The following is a 16,621-nucleotide window of genomic DNA, read 5'->3' as shown; positions in this document are numbered from 1 at the left end:
GTTACCCCGGAATCGGTGGGCGTGTAATATAGTCCAGCTAGCAGTACCTGTACATCATCTGTAAATACCTTTCTGTGTGCTGCTAATATTGCTGATAACATTATTTATTTGTTCACCGTTTTAGTATTTAATTAGGCCTAATTATGTTTACATTTAGTTAAATTAACACAAGCCAGCTCAGTTTTACAAACATAAGTGTGTGTCGTGTTAGGCTTAACTGTGATGTTATGAGAAAATTCAGTTGGACACCTTTTCTTATCAATTTACTGTGAGTATGACGTATATTGTTTGATGTTAATATGCAGGTGCTTATTCAGACCGCTAAATACCTTTCTTAAAGTCGACAAATATTTAAACGACCAACTCGAGTTGACCCCATCCCAGCACTCGGATAATCTGAGGAGTTGAGTTGAGAGGCGGCTACATGGTTGCTAAGTAACCCCAAACGCTCTGAGTCACATTGTTGGAAGAGCGCGTTTTGCGATTGACTGATAGGTCGCCCAATTAAAAACGTTCTGTAAGTCACACTCATCGCTAGAGCCAATCCGCGTCCACGGTAGGTGTGCAAGAACAAGGGAAGGTAGAACAAATTCGGAGCAATGTACTATAATCAAGGCTGGCGGCTAAAGCTATAGGGATTCAATGCCAGGAAGACTGAACATGGACAGACTTTGATAAGTAAAATAGTTTCAGTCTGTGAAATGAAATGTAAAACATTTTTGCTCTGAGCTTCGACGCTCAATTGTGCTATACTATTTTTGATTTCATGAAATCATTTCGCAATTAGTTCGCTGTTTATCTAAAAATCACATCCTCTTAAAACTATTATATATAGGCGACTTTTTGTCCTGTTCTAACTGTCCAATAAAACGTTTTTTATAGGCCGAAGATGATTAAAGGTATTATATGGGATTTATAGCCTAATCTGTCAATTTCATTTTCAGTTTAAAAGCTGTTACTTAGGAATACAAACTGGGTCGTTGTCATGTCGGTTGCAATCAGCTTGTTTGACTTGGTCAACCTGTCGGTCGGTACGCCAGACGTCGGGGCGGTCAACTTCAATGCCCTGCACACCCTCCTTCATGCGGTGGTGAAGCACCTGGAGATGCAGAACGTGACCGTGGAATGGACAGGAGATGACGGGGGGCGCAAGCCCCAAGATCCGTCTCAGCAAATGTCCCTTCCACGGGGGAAGCCGGGCCCGTACCATCATGTGGAGGATAAATTGAGGCAGATCGAGAGACAGATTGCCGTTTTAGAAACACTCCCCAGTGCTGCCGACCTGCTTGCTCGACCCAACTCCGGCACCACACCGGTCAGCGACATGTGGCAGCTAATGCAGCTTCACAGAAAAGTGCAAGCCAACGAGGATGGCGTGTCCAAGGTAAACCCTTCCCGCGAATAAAGCACCATCTTACCGGTTAAGTTACACATTCTGCGTGCATTTAGATGTTCCTGTAATTGTATGATAGAACGAAAACATTACAGTGTTCTTGTTGCACTCCCTATCGTAGGCTGTATAGCAGGTTACTCGGAAAGAAACACTGTAATCATATCCCGCTTTAAACAATAGAAAGGTAAATCGCGTGACACGCGACACTTTTCGAGTTGAGATTATAATAGAGAATCAACAAAGACTATTTGGTTTCAAAAGTTGTGCACTTTGCCTTGTTGTGGCCGCAGAGATGGGAAACACGTCTTCCTTTGTTCCTTTAAACATTAATATTTTATTCTTAAAGTTCTTAAAGTTGAACTATTTTTAACAATGACTTTGGCTTGCTCTGGTCCCACGCTAAACTATCTATCTGCGTGCAGGCATAACTGCGCCCGAGCTGTCCGTGACATTATTTGCCTCAGTGTTGACATGTATACGCAAAGTTATCGGGGAGTAGTGTCCTGTTATGTATAGGAATGCTGCCCAAAATCATCATTACATCAGTGGAGAGGAGAGGAGATTCTCAGGTACTAAGAGCTTCACAGAATTCGCTGAATTGTGAAGTCTGGACTGGCACCTGAGACCACCCTGTAATAATCCCGTGCGCAAGAAGAGGCCACAAGGACGGAGCGCAGGACAATGGGCTCCGCTCTCCCTGCCGTCCTCCCCAATGACTTTCCTCTCCTGTCTCCCTCTCCTCTCCTCTCCTCTCCTCTTCCTCTCTCCCTCTCCTCTCTCCGTCTCCTCTCCTCCTCTCCTCTCCTGTCCTCTCCCCTCCTCTCCTGTCCTCTCCCTCCTCCCCTTCCTCTCCTCTCTTCTTTCTTGTCCTCTCTCCTCTCCTCTCCTCTGCTTTCCTCTCCTCTCCCTCTCTCTCTCTCCTCTCCTCTCCTCTCCTCTGCTCTGCTGTCCCCCTGAGATCCAGACCCAGTGAAATGAAGCTCATTGCTACGTGGGACGATGCTTCTCATAGTTTCTGCTTCATTTGTCCGCAGATGCTCTTATGAAACCACGCTTACGGGTTCACACTGCACCCTTTCTGATTGGCTGTATTGTAGCTGAGGTGAAGTTCCCCTGGTAACGGATGTAAAGATGCCTTCAGATTTGAGATATGAACTCGCTAACCTCCAGTGCTGCAGTTTGCAGTGCACTATACACTCTCAGAAATAAGATATGAAAAAGTGCTTATAACAGTACCCACGCTTGTCACTGGGGTGGTCCCCTACAGGTGCATTAAACTCTACCCCTAGGCAGCAGTGCATAATTCATTTGTACTTTTTTTGCTTGTCAAAGGTATTTATTAGTACCCATATAGAAAATTATTTTATTTCCGGGGTACATTTGGGTTCGTTGAAGAGCAAATAAGTGTATCTCCTTGTAGCTGTATGTCCTCCCGGGTCTGGGTGGAGGAGCTGCAGTTTGAGATGCGGGCTAATGGGTGTGTTACACGGGTGAATGTGCACACGGTTAATGAGTGTGGGACCGCAGGGCGGGGGTGTGTGTGTGTGTGGGTGTGTGTGTGTGTGTGTGGGTGTGTGTGTGTGTGTGTGTGTGTGGGTGGGGAGCTCTGTGCTGCAGTGTCCGGGCTCGTGTGCTGTATACAGTATCTGTCCCTGTGCTTCTGTGTGGAGGTCTAATTAATCTCCCCTGGGGGGTCGGTGGATGTCAGGGGAGGAATGGGGCGCAGGTGTTACTGGAGCTGGCCTATGGAGGGGGGGTGGGGGTCAGGTGCCTCTTTATACTCATCTCAATAATTCATCTTCCCATCCCGAATTCGCTGGGTCACCGGTGTCACCCCCGCCCCGCACCACCCCTCCCTGCCTGTCCGCGCAGCTGGCCCCACCTGCCCCCCTCCCCCCAAGAGGTCCTCAGGTTGCCGTTCAACTCCCTGTGTAGTCAGTTCTGTGTGCAGTTCAGTGCAGTTCAGTGCTGCATGCAGTTCAGTGCAGTTCAGTGCTGTGTGCAGTTCTGCATGCAGTTCAGTGCTGTTCAGTGCTGCATGCAGTTCAGTGCTGCGTGCAGTTCAGTGCAGTTCAGTTCTGTGTGCAGTTCAGTTCAGTTCTGTGTGCAGTTCAGTGCTGTGTGAGGTGTGGCATTCGCTGTCCTTCATTAATACGTGGTACCTGGCTGTGTCCCCCCCTGGGTTGACCACAGTGGGGCTGTCAGTTCAGGTCAGTTCACAGGCGTTTAGCAGATGCTCTTATCCAGGGCGACTTACATTGTGTCCAGTTATTCAGCTGGATATATACTGGAGCAGTGCAGGTTAAGTACGTTGCTCAAGGGTACAACGGCAGTGTCCTACTGGGGAGTCGAACCTGCGACTTTTAGGTTACAAGACCAACTCCTTAGCCATTATACTGCACTGCCGCCTAGATCAGAGACGTGTCCACCTGCTGATCCGGAAGCCACGCTCTGCCCTCCTTGGTGGAAAAACAGGGCCATTATCTGGTTTGTCATTAGGCGCTAGCTGGCGGGTAAATGTTTTATCAGCAGGATTAATATTACATAAGGACCGTGGATGATCAATGTTTGTGGCTGACGGTCTCTTAGTGATGGCGGGCGGTGAAAGGCTCGCTCCTCGCAGGCGTGCTAACAGGATGTCTGCGCGGGCGATGCGTCATCGGACAGTTCGGCTCCACGGGTCAAAGTTCAGCTGCCAGTTCTCTTTGGTCCTCCCTGTGAGTCCAGGCAAAGGGATTAATTATTTTTAAAATGATTATCTTTTATATACTGTAACCCTGCTCATTCGTCTGGAAAACTGTTACTTGACCGACAAACAAACATCCGATAGGGAGAGCAGTTTCTGTCACAGCAATCTTTCACGGGGGGGTTGGGGGGGGGGGGATGTGTGGGGGGTTTCTCCCTCTGCAGGATCTAGAGGATGTCACCATGGAGACGGTAAACAGGCCTTCCTGGGACATTAATTACAGGTCCTCTGGTGGGGGGGGCGGGGGGGGCAGAGGATTTATAACTGCGTGAGTCCCGCTCTTATTGAGCCCCTCCCTGTCTCACCGACCCAGCGCAGCCATGGGAAAGCTCCCAGCGCCCCGAGCCGGGGTACGGACAGAAAGGTCACTGCGTAACAGAGACACTGCGTAATACTGACACTGCGTAATACTGACGCTGTGTAACAGAGACACTGTGTAACAGAGACACTGTGTAACAGAGACACTGTGTAACAGAGACGCTGTGTAACAGAGAGGCACAGTAACAGAGACACAGTAACAGAGACACTGCATAACACTGACACTGTGTAACACTGACACTGCGTAACAGAGAGGCACAGTAACAGAGACACTGTGTAACAGAGAGGCACAGTAACAGAGACACTGTGTAACAGATACACTGCGTAACAGAGACACTCTGTAACACTCTGTGATTTAGCACCTGGATCATCGCAAAACCTTTTACCCACCGGAAAATAAGAAATAATCATTTTTGAAAACCAGTAAAACGGTATTTTGGGGGAGCTAGCAGACCTGTGAACATTCTAAGTGCAGCCCAAGGTTTCGGGGTGGGGTGGGGGGCGGGGGGGTTGATTTGTGACAGAATTAACCACCCAGATTCCCTCTTTTCAGTCCATGGCACTGATCCAGGAACTGCTGAATGAAATTCGGGACCTGAGGGCGTCCCGGGACAGCTTGCAGGAGGAGATCAGGACCCTGCACGAGCAGATCGCTCAGGTAGGTCAGCACCTTGAACCGTCTGCCTGCAGCGGCTGATCCAGGGTCAGTGCAGCTCATCAGCCCTCAGTCTGCTCCCCAGCCATTATCTGCCAAAAAATAAATGCAAACCTGACACCCAATCAGGGTCAGTGCATGGGGGCCAAATCTATTTACACCATTCTAACCCACTGACACAGACTCACTAATGACCAATAAGGGAGAGGGTCAGGGGTCGTCTGGGTCAACCCTGCCCATTAAAGCCATGTCTCTGTGTACATAACCTGCACACACAGCTGCCTGCGTGAGTCATGTTATCAGTACCACTGAGGAATGCTGTCTGTCTCTAGCTGCATGTGGACAAGCTACAGGACAGAGTTACTGCTCTGGAGAAGTGCTCCCACCTAGTGGCCAATCTGGAGAAAGTCATGGTGAGTTAAAATGTAACAGCCATGAGCAAGTCACTACCAAGTGGTGTTTTTTTCTCAGTGTTCCTTGGTTTTTTTCCTTTTGGTCCTAATTTGGAATTTCCAATCACATTTGTAAGGCTGCACTATCAGTACGATGTCCTCTGTCAGTTGACAAACTGTTGTGTGATAACTGCAGAGAGAGCTGAAGGAGAGGATAGGGCAGTATCCAGACCCAGAGGAGCTGACCCACTTCATTACCTGGGACGTCCTGCAGGAGGCGCTAGTCAACCAGAGTGCACAGCAACCGGAGGTACAGCCTACGAGTTTCCCTTCCTTTAACCCAAGCTGCCATATCACAACTCTGTGGTTAGAATTTTCTGAACTGAACATTCATAATCACTGCTGGTGACCAAAAGTTCTAGAACGCTGACTTAGGATTTTGAAAATACATTCAAATAAACCCCAGTCTTGTTAAGTGGGTTGAGAGAGTTCTTCCAGACCCAATTTAAGCTGAAATTCATGTGGAACGATTTGATAACTATTTGATTGAGCAGATTTAGTTTTGTTCACACTGTTATGCGCTAACATTTAAACTTTTTCCCTGGGTGCATTTTTTTCTTCACCACCCCCCCCAGGACCTTCACCCCGCGTCCTCCATCTCCCCTCCCGGAGGTGCGACCACCCCACAGGCGGCCGAGGCGGGCGGGGCGCGGCTGACGGGCGTTGGGGGCGGGGCCGAGCAGTACCCCCAGGCGGTGGAGGCTCTGCGGCGTTTGGGCGGGCTGGGACCGAGGCAGGATGCTCTGGAGGGCCGGGTCGCCCAGCTGGAGCAGAGCAAGGCCGACCACGCCCAGCTGCAGCAGCTCAGCGACATGCTCAGTGACGTGGGTACGAAGCTCCTCCCACCCCACGCTGGGCGTGTCCTGCGCTGTCTCTCTCTCTTCAGGGTGGGACTACGAAGCTCCCCACGAGAGTCTGTTCTGACAGAGCTCACTAGTGCACGTGCGAGAGGACTTCACACACACAAGTGTACACAGTGCACACACAGTGATTTAAGCAGTGCGTGTGATTGGATGTGCCCCACAGACTGCTGTTGAATCCGGACCATGCCAGTTGACCCTGGCATCGCCCAGGGAAGGAGGGTTTTATTTGGGTGGGATGACTGCACCTCTTCCTGTGCCAGCGACCACCCCTGATCGATTAGCCGCCTGCCAGTCCGCCCGTTCAGCTGTTCAGCTCACATCTGTCCAAACCCAGCTGGGGAGCTGCAGTGTGACCACAGGCAGCACTGGGCATTGCAGGGTTAGAGGGCTTGTCTGTGTTTTAATTCAGTTGCGGAGGTTGGAGCAATGGGTGCTGATACAATTGGGCAATCCAAAATTGTGGAGAAGACGGGAAAGAAGTGCATGAAATATGTGTCTTTTAGAGATGTGTGTTTCTACTTCTAAGTATGTGTACTGTCATATGTACAGGTGAGTCAGTCAGTCAGTCAGTCCGTGGAGGAGATGGCAGTCTCAGTCATGTGACCTCAGTATCAGTGTTGTTTGAGACGCTGGTCCTCACTCACCTGACCCTTCTGCAGCACGCAGGGAGATTCCTGAGAACCTTCTGGAACAGATCAGTGACCTGAGGACCCTGCTGGACAGCCTGACTGCAGACAGGGACAAGGTGAGAGCACACACACACACACGGACACACACATACACGCATATGAACACACACACACACACACACACATATAAACACACACACACACACACAGAGCTGATGGGCGGTGTGTTCTCAGCACTGATGTGCGGTGTGTTCTCAGAGCTCAGCGCTGACGAGCGGTGTGTTCTCAGCGCTGACAGGCGGTGTGTTCTCACCGCTCAGCGCTGATGGGCGGTGTGTTCTCAGAGCTCAGCGCTGACGAGCGGTGTGTTCTCAGAGCTCAGCGCTGATGAGCGGTGTGTTCTCAGAGCTCAGCGCTGATGAGCGGTGTGTTCTCAGAGCTCAGTGCTGATGGGCGGTGTGTTCTCAGAGCTCAGCGCTGATGAGCGGTGTGTTCTCAGAGCTCAGCGCTGACGAGCGGTGTGTTCTCAGAGCTCAGCGCTGACGAGCGGTGTGTTCTCAGAGCTCAGCGCTGATGGGCGACACACAGGCCGCCATTCTGCAGCTGCAGGCGGAGTGTGAGAAGCTGCGCAGCACTATCTGTCACCTGGCCGACGAGCAGAGCCAGCGTCAGCAGCGCTTTGAGGTGAGTGGGCGGGGTCTCTCCTCTGTGTGTACGTTTTTCTACCTGTCTGTGCCGTTACTGATCATGTGTCCCTTTGCTCAGCACCTGCACAAGACGCTGGAGCAGTTAGAAGAAAAGAAGGCTGACAAGGACCATGTGGAGATGGAGATTGACATTGTGAGTGCCCTTTGGCCACAGCATGCTCACACTCCCACAGCACTGAGACACACAGTGTAGCAGAACTCCCACTCTAACAGGCTAACTACTCTCCCACCCACTGCAGTGAGACATGCTAACAGGCTAACTACTCTCCCACCCACTGCACTGAGACACGCTAACAGGCTAACAGCTCTCCCACCCACTGCAATGAGACATGCTAACAGCTCTCCCACCCACTGCAGTGAGACACGCTAACAGGCTAACAGCACTTGCACACACTGCACTGAGCCCCAGAGGGTCCACAGGGCCTAACCCTAACAGCAGTCTCTCCCCTACAGAAAGCAGACAAGCAGGCCCTGGAGACGAAGGTCAGCCGAGTGCAGTTTGACTCCATGACCGAGCAGCTCAGCTCCATGTTCCAGGACCTTCTCAGCAAGGTCTCAGGCCAGGAACAGGACTGGCACAAGGTCATCCAGAAGATCTCCATGGAGATGGAGTGCAAGGTAATTACTGATGCTGGCTTATTTCAGGCCAAAAGCATAAATTCAAATCGCAAATGAGGATGGGTAGTCCTTATTCTGAAAGGGAATGGCACTTTAAACTCCCTCTCAGATTGCTGGGCACTGTCTCAGCCCTAGTGTCCTGGTTTACCTGCGCTCGTTCTCTGTTCTCTACATACTGAAACTCTCCACGTTCACCTCAGTGAAGTCTTCCGTACAGCACTTGTGGTCATTACAGAGGAACTGTTGTTGTCTGGGTCATGGGGGAGGGGGGGGAAGATCGTAAAAGGCTGTCGCAACCCCTCTGGGTCTCGCTGTCACAACAGCAGGCTTCCAACTGCCACCCCAAACTGCAGTCAGCGGATCACACCGTCCCAAAGCTGTCTGGAGCTTCCCAGGACAGACGGGACCTCCGACACTCAGGCCTGGATTCTGGTCACGGTCAGGGTGACCCAGCCGTGCGCAGAGTGACCCAGCCATGCGCAGGGTGACCCAGCCGTGCACAGGGTGACCCAGCCATGGTCAGGGTGACCCAGCCATGGTCAGGGTGACCCAGCCGTGCGCAGGGTGACCCAGCGTCAGGAGGTGACCAGCCGTGGTCAGGTGACCCAGCCGTGCATGGGCGACCCAGCCATGGTCAGGGTGACCCAGCCGTGCGCAGGGTGACCCAGCCGTGGTCAGGGTGACCCAGCCGTGCTCAGGGTGACCCAGCCGTGGTCAGGGTGACCCAGCCGTGCGCAGGGTGACCCAGCCGTGCGCAGGGTGACCCAGCCGTGGTCAGGGTGACCCAGCCGTGCGCAGGGTGACCCAGCCATGGTCAGGGTGACCCAGCCATGCGCAGGGTGACCCAGCCGTGCGCAGGGTGCAGAGGAGACTGTGCTCGTGGCTTTGCCGTAGCTGTGCTGGAGCAGGCCTGCCAGGTCTATTTCTGTGCGCACAGTACTGTGGGCCTCATGACCCACATTGCTTCACTATGCGGCTGCTCGAGAGCTGTGAGTGTCCATATCATAATAACCTGCATGCAAGCTCTAAAAATAACTGCGGGCACCATCTGGGAATGTTCAAATTCTGCTCCGATCTCATGTTGATCTAATTCTGGTCTAATTTTTAAAGCTGCTTACATAAAACGCCTGTTAACGCAAAAGTTCTTGAAGTCTAATGGAATCAGCGTCAGTGTGAGCACAGTGGAGTTTCCTGGATGCTCTGAAATCCAGACTCTGGTTGTGTGCGCAGGAGAACCCGTCCTGCGTGGCTGTGGTGAAACAGGGTCATGATGAGCTGCGCTCACATTCTGCAGCCAAACAGACCGAAACCTGCTGACTGTGTGGAGGCGTCTGTTAATGTGTGGAGGCGTCTGTTAATGTGTGGAGGCGTCTGTTAATGCGTGGAGGCGTCTGTTAATGCGTGGAGGCGTCTGTTAATGTGTGGAGCCGTCTGTTAATGTGTGGAGGCGTCTGTTAATGCATGGAGGTGACTGTTAATGTGTGGAGCCGTCTGTTAATGTGTGGAGGTGTGTGTTAATGTGTGGAGGTGTGTGTTAATGTGTGGAGGTGACTGTTAATGTGTGGAGCCGTCTGTTAATGTGTGGAGGTGTCTGTTAATGTGTGGAGCCGTCTGTTAATGTGTGGAGGTGTCTGTTAATGTGTGGAGGCGTCTGTTAATGTGTGGAGGCGTCTGTTAATGTGTGGAGGTGTCTGTTAATGTGTGGAGGTGTGTGTTAATGTGTGGAGCCGTCTGTTAATGTGTGGAGGTGTGTGTTAATGTGTGGAGGTGTCTGTTAATGTGTGGAGGTGTCTGTTAATGTGTGGAGGTGTGTGTTTGCTCTTCCTGTGTTTTGGTGACCCTGCAGCTGAACCGGATCGAGCTGGACCCGCTGAAGCAGCAGCTGGAGGAGCGCTGGAAGGCCATCCGCAAACAGCTGCAGGCCCCGCCCGCCCCCGAGCTGGACGATGCTGCCGGGATCAGGAGGTGAGGGGCGGGGGCGGGACCGAGCGGGCGGGGGCAGAGTTCCCACCCAAGCGTCTCACAAATGTGAAGAGAATTTCTGAAAAGTCGGCAAAAGAAAATCCGAAAATCAGCTTGAGCTTCCGTCAAATAATGCGAATATACTGAAGAGGGCGCAACAGCGTTACATAATCAAAGCCGGCCGAACACAGTTAGTAAGACATACTCACTCTTGGAATGAACATAACAGCATTCTCTAGGTTACACATGGGTATCTGTGTTACAGCCCAGAGACGTCGAAGAGAGGCATGCAGTTGTCTATTTAATGCCATTTTCTGGGCTTTCTGTTTGTTTATTCAAGAAGTCTGTTTCAGTCTTCTCTTTATCGACCGAGCGTAATGGTGTTTCCTCCCAGGTTTACTCCTGCGCATATAAACAGTCGATGGAAACCCCTCTTCAGACATCAAATGGTCTAACCTCTATCCCTCCCTCCCCCCTCCCTCCTCCCTCTCTCCTACTCTCCCTCCCTCCCTCTTTCTCCTTCCTTCCCTCCTTCCCTCTTTCCCTCCCTCCATCTCTCCTTCTTTCTCCTTCCCTCCCTCCCTACCCACCCCTCCCTCCTCCCTCCTTCTCCTCCCCCCCCCCCCCCCCCTCCCTCCCTCCCCTCCCCCCCCCCCCCCCCCTCAGGCAGCTGGTAGCACGGTTCCACTGCATCTCCTGTGACCGGCCGGTGGACATGCTGACTCCGGGACCGTAAGTTGGCCGCTGCGTCCGGTCTGCTCAGCTGCGTCCCGTCTGCTCAGCTGCGTCCGGTCTGCTCAGCTGCGTCCCGTCTGCACAGCTGCGTCCCGTCTGCTCAGCTGCTGTCGCAAGGGACCTGCAGAGCTGTAGTGCACTTTACACGCAAAACTAATAACACAACTAGTGATTGGTGCAAAACAAATACTGTGACCAATCATTGGTCATGTTATAGGTTCTGCATGTGCTGGAAGGTTTTGCACGTGCTAATAGTAAATCAGGCTCATAGTGTGCACACTGAAAAGATCTCCAGAACAACTCTCCTTTTCTCTCTCTCTCTCTGTCTCCCCGCTCTCTCTCACTCTTTCTCTGCCGATCTCTCTCTCTCTCCCCTTCCCTCCTTCTTCATCTCTCTCTCTCTCTCTCTCCCTCTCTCCTTCTCTCCCTCTCTCTCTCTCCCTCTCTCCCAGTCACCTGGTCACTGTTCCCGCGGCCCCAGGCTTGCCCTCTCACAGGAGCAGTAGGCCGTACACGGTGTACGATCTGGAACAGGTTCGACAGCACTGCAGGAGGTGAGATCTGGCCCCCCTTTTGGCTGGATGATCCACACCCATTGGTAGCTAATTATTTTTGAAATTTCTCAAGCTCTATTCCTTTTGCTACCCACACTTGCTGAATTAAGCCCTCCCCCTGCCCCTCCCCTTAGCGATAAGATTCCGGAGATGGCGGATTACAGCTACCTGGCCCGTAGCTGTGGGGGCAGCCACACCCTCACCTACCCCAACCGCCGCTACACCCGACTGCAGCACATCGCCCAGTTCATCCAGGAGGGGGAGGAGGGCCAGGCCCCAGCTGTCTCAGGGCCCTCGCTGCGCATTCATGTCAGTGCAGAGCTGTGTGTGTGTGTGTGCGTGTGTGCGTGCGTGCGTGCGTGCGTGTGTGTGTATTACTGTCCTCGTCACTTTGCTCCCATTGGTCAGCAGGAGGAGGTGGACATCCTGGGGCTGGATGGGCACATATATAAGGGCCGTCTGAACTCCAGAGCCATCAGGGGTGTGGAGTCCCGGCTGCCCACCATCTCTGCTAAAGAAGGTCTCCGTGTCTGTCTCATATGTCTGTCCAATATACTGTATATATAACAATAATAATGCATTAAATCACTTTAAAGTTTTAGATTTTTTGTACAAGATTAATTTTACAAGAGATGTCAGGAACATGGAAATCAGGGAAAGAGAGAAGGAAGCAGTGTGGGTCACAGTGATGCAGTGCTGGTTTGTGATGTCACAGTGATGCAGTTCTGTGCTGTGATGTCACAGTGACATTGTTGTCACAGGCTTCAGTAAGAGCAGAGACAAGCTGAGCCGGTCGCAGTCCCAGAGGTGCGGTGGGGAAGCGGGCAGGGCAGTGCCAGTGCGACCCCAGAGCGCCAGGACCCACTGGAGCCACTCGGGTCAGTCACATGGGGCACGTCCCAGCGCACACTGATGACATCATACACACACACCCTCCCAGCGCACACTGATGACATCATACACACACACCCTCCCTGCTGCACACTGATAAACTTTCATAGCACACAGTTTTTATTTACGTGTAAAGGCTGCTTCATACTTTCCACGTCCGTGTGTCCGCGAGGGTCCGCTTTGGTCCGCGTGACGTAAATGTCGTCATCCGCCCATGTCCGGAGGGTCCCGGACCTATGCAGCGCCGCCACAAATTTGTGACCGCGCAGACTGTACACATAGCAAGCGCGCCGACTGCGCATGCTCCAGATAACAAAATTTAATGGATGCTTGTTTTGAAGAGAGTTGTGCGAGGAGATCCGCGTTACCCACATTTATATTGTCTATCTGGGCATTCATAAAAATATTATTTCACCACTCAAAAATCGTATTCCTTCATAGCAACAAGATAAACCCAACAATAGCCCTAAGATATGCCAATACGGCAGTGAAAACGCTGCTCACTGAATAACGAAATAAATGAGACAAAGTTTTTAAAAATAATACCATGTCATTCTACAGTCAATATCTGGGGATAAATATTGAATAAATATACAACCTTACCATTGGTTTTACGCGCAGAGATGTCCCTTTTGAGACTGAGTGGTCATATATTGTCTTGGACAATCCGTTTGTGAAACACACGCGCATTTGTGATGCCTGGGTACCTCTAAAATTAGCTGTGCTTAATACCACACCTGTTGTTTACGGTGTTGTCGCCATTTTTAGTACAGTCTGGCTTGATTGACAATTCATTTATGCAGTAGGTGAGAGTACAAGCTTTCTGTACTCGTTTTATAGGTCAGCGTAACCGAAAATTTTCTTATCGCATTCACTCTGTGGTAATGGAGCTGGAATGGAGTGTAGATCGGGAAATGTGCATGTGTGGAACAACAGACCAACGCGGACCCTCAATTGTAGTACGAATGGAACCGGGTGAGCGTCCGCGCGACCGCTACAAGTCCGCAGCTGTCCGCGGAAAGTATGGAGCAGCCTTTAGTTCTTCTCCTGAATTTTCTTTTTTATTTTCGAAACTGGCCTCTGATCTGTGACCTCTGACCTATGACCCATCTTGCCTCTGCCCCCCCTCAGCCTCAGGGAGCACCATGCGGGATCGCCCCATGTCGTCTCTGGGCTGTCTGTCCCAGAGTTCCGTCCCCCATGGCTCCGCCCCCCAGGGTCACGCCCCCCATGGCTCCGCCCATCTGGACTCTGCAGGAGAGGCTCCACAAGGATTGGTTCTCCACGTGGACCTTGGCCAATCAGGCGAGGAAGAGCCAGTGACAACACTGTAGCTGCCACATGATAGTATGTAAGGGTGAGGGGGAAGTTACAGAGAAAATATTTATGATATTTAAAAGCAATCAATGTATTATGAGAGATGTTGTATGTCATCTTTTAAAGCAGGCAGCACCTGATAGTTTTCATTACCCCGCCCCTCTGAGCACTGACTGGCTGCTGTGTGGATGTCTGTCACATGTTGGACATGGGGACAGATCCCTACGATAAGATGACATCACACTCATAAAGAAAGCATCATGGGTACTGCTGGAGCAGCTGGTGTCATGAATCACATCATAACCATGTGTCTGTCCCTTTAAATATCCCACCAGAACCGTGTGTCTATCCCTTTAAATATCCCTCCAGAACCGTGTGTCTATCCCTTTAAATATCCCACCAGAAACGCATGTGTATGCCTTTAAATATCCAATCAGAACTGTGTCTATCCCTTTAAATATCCAATCAGAACGGTGTGTCTGTCCCTTTAAATATCCAATCAGAACGGTGTGTCTATCCCTTTAAATATCCCACCAGAACCGTGTGTCTATCCCTTTAAATATCCCTCCAGAACCGTGTGTCCATCCCTTTAAATATCATCAGAAACAAAATATATCAGATACTTTAAAGGTTTGCAAAATGTATCTCATCAGAATTGTGTGATTATCCTTTTACATACCAGATTTCAGATCCTCTTGACAACGCTTTTAACTATGCTATAAGGACTCTGATGTTTTATTAAATATCACATCAGCAGTATGCCGGTTCCCTTTCCCTGCACCGTGGCGGCAGCGGTTCTGTCTGTGTGTGTGAGTGCAGCGTGAGCCCCTGCGTGTCTGATGGGAAACCCCGGTTGTGAGGACCCCTGACGGCCGTCCGCGGCGCTGTGGTGCGCCCGCACATGGCGAGGTGTTGTGTGATGGGTATGTCCGCTCCACCGGGGGGGGCAGGGGGGGATGGGCGCGCGTCTAAATATACTGCGAAGGACGCGGAGAGGACTGTGACGGACAGAACGTCTCATCTGAGATAGCGGAGTACTGCTCACACCCCACGACCCCCGCCCCGCCCTGCCCCAAACACCCCGAGCCCCGCCCTGCCCCAAACACCCCACGACCCCCGCCCCGCCCTGCCCTGCCCCAAACACCCCACGATCCCCGCCCCGCCCTGCCCTGCCCCAAACACCCCACGATCCCCGCCCGCCCCAAACACCCCACGCCCCCGCCCGCCCTGCCCGCCCAAACACCCCACGACCCCCGCCCCGCCCTGCCCTGCCCCAAACACCCACGACCCCGCCCGCCCTGCCCCAAAACCCCACGACCCCCGCCCTGCCCCAAACACCCCACGACCCCGCCCCGCCCCGGCCCAAACACCCCAAGCCCAGGGCTGCCCTGACCCAAACACCCTGAGCCCAGGGCTGCCCCAAACACCCTGAGCCCAGGGCTGCCCCAGACCCCCTGAGGTTCCTCTGAGTGTTTAAAACGCCGGACTCCTCTGGCCCCGGCAAAAACAGCGTACTGCAAGACACCGAGCCCATGCTCTGAACACCACTATGCACAGCTGCTCCAAACCAAGCCTGCATTCTCTCCCAAAGTGCTTCCTCTGAGACCCGCGGGCGAAGGAACAGGAAAGACACGCCATTAGTCTCTGAATTTACCATATGCACTTAGCTGCTCTTGAATGAAAGCTCTGCTAGTTTTCTACTCCTCTGCTGAGGGTTCCTCCCTCAGGGCCGTAGCCCTTTCCAGGGGGAGGCTGTCTTTCTCCCGTCCATCATCACAGCTGTGTCCTTAATTCAGACTCTATCAACATGTTAATGTGTCACTGCAGCATCAGAATTGTGTTTCAATAAAAATCAGTTTCATTCACATTACGAAAGGGTCCCACATCCTGTTTTTTGAACTAACTTTTTTATTTTGTTTATTCATTCGCTCTGGGGTCTAACCCTAACCCTCCCGCTCACACAGACGCTCTGGGGTCTAACCCTAACCCTCCCGCTCACACAGACGCTCTGGGGTCTAACCCTAACCCTCCCGCTCACACAGACACTCTGGGGTCTAACCCTAACCCTCCCGCTCACACAGACGCTCTGGGGTCTAACCCTAACCCTCCCGCTCACACTGACGCTCTGGGGTCTAACCCTAACCCTCCCGCTCACACAGACACTCTGGGGTCTAACCCTAACCCTCCCGCTCACACAGACGCTCTGGGGTCTAACCCTAACCCTCCCGCTCACACAGACTCTCTGGGGTCTAACCCTAACCCTCCCGCTCACACAGACGCTCTGGGGTCTAACCCTAACCCTCCCGCTCACACAGACGCTCTGGGGTCTAACCCTAACCCTCCCGCTCACACAGACACTCTGGGGTCTAACCCTAACCCTCCCGCTCACACAGACGCTCTGGGGTCTAACCCTAACCCTCCCGCTCACACAGACGCTCTGGGGTCTAACCCTAACCCTCCCGCTCACACAGACACTCTGGGGTCTAACCCTAACCCTCCCGCTCACACAGACGCTCTGGGGTCTAACCCTAACCCTCCCGCTCACACAGACAGGAGCCAGATTCGATCAGCTGATTAAAAAAATCAAGTATTAGTATCGTTGTCTATGGTTCTGTTCCAGCACCCAGAGTGAGGATTAGACACTCAAGAGCTCTGGCACAGGCGTGGTGGAACTCAGCGCTCTCTCTCTCTCTCTCTCTCTCTCCCCCTCTCCCCCTCTCTCTGCCTCTGTCTCACTCTCCTCTGTCTCTCTCTCTGCTCTCTCCTCTCTCTCTCTCTGCT

The 16,621-nt window shown here is 52.2% G+C and overlaps 1 protein-coding gene across 2 annotated transcripts; it reads left to right on the top strand.

Annotated features, from left to right (window-relative positions):
• The first annotated feature begins 227 nt into the window (after positions 1 to 227).
• Positions 228 to 14,143, top strand: LOC135243874 (glutamine-rich protein 2). Of its 2 annotated transcripts, XM_064315979.1 has the most exons (17): positions 228 to 1,384; positions 5,011 to 5,115; positions 5,445 to 5,525; positions 5,701 to 5,814; positions 6,140 to 6,392; positions 7,087 to 7,172; positions 7,618 to 7,740; positions 7,822 to 7,896; positions 8,217 to 8,381; positions 10,228 to 10,346; positions 11,010 to 11,075; positions 11,531 to 11,632; positions 11,767 to 11,941; positions 12,041 to 12,152; positions 12,394 to 12,510; positions 13,655 to 13,870; positions 13,967 to 14,143. In XM_064315979.1, the coding sequence occupies exons 1-16, from the start codon at positions 986 to 988 to the stop codon at positions 13,855 to 13,857; spliced, it is 2,295 nt and encodes a 764-aa protein (XP_064172049.1). In that variant the 5' UTR covers positions 228 to 985; the 3' UTR covers positions 13,858 to 13,870; positions 13,967 to 14,143. The 2 variants fall into 2 exon arrangements, with proteins under 2 accessions (XP_064172049.1, XP_064172050.1); XM_064315980.1 differs by having other exon boundaries at positions 235 to 1,384; positions 12,044 to 12,152; positions 13,655 to 14,143.
• Positions 14,144 to 16,621: the final 2,478 nt, after the last annotated feature.

The sequence above is a fragment of the Anguilla rostrata genome, chromosome 17, assembly GCF_018555375.3.
Source record: "Anguilla rostrata isolate EN2019 chromosome 17, ASM1855537v3, whole genome shotgun sequence".
NCBI classification, from domain to species: Eukaryota; Metazoa; Chordata; class Actinopteri; order Anguilliformes; family Anguillidae; genus Anguilla; species Anguilla rostrata.
The sequence above is the reverse complement of the archived record's forward strand: the minus strand, read 5'-3'. Positions and strand labels throughout refer to the sequence as shown.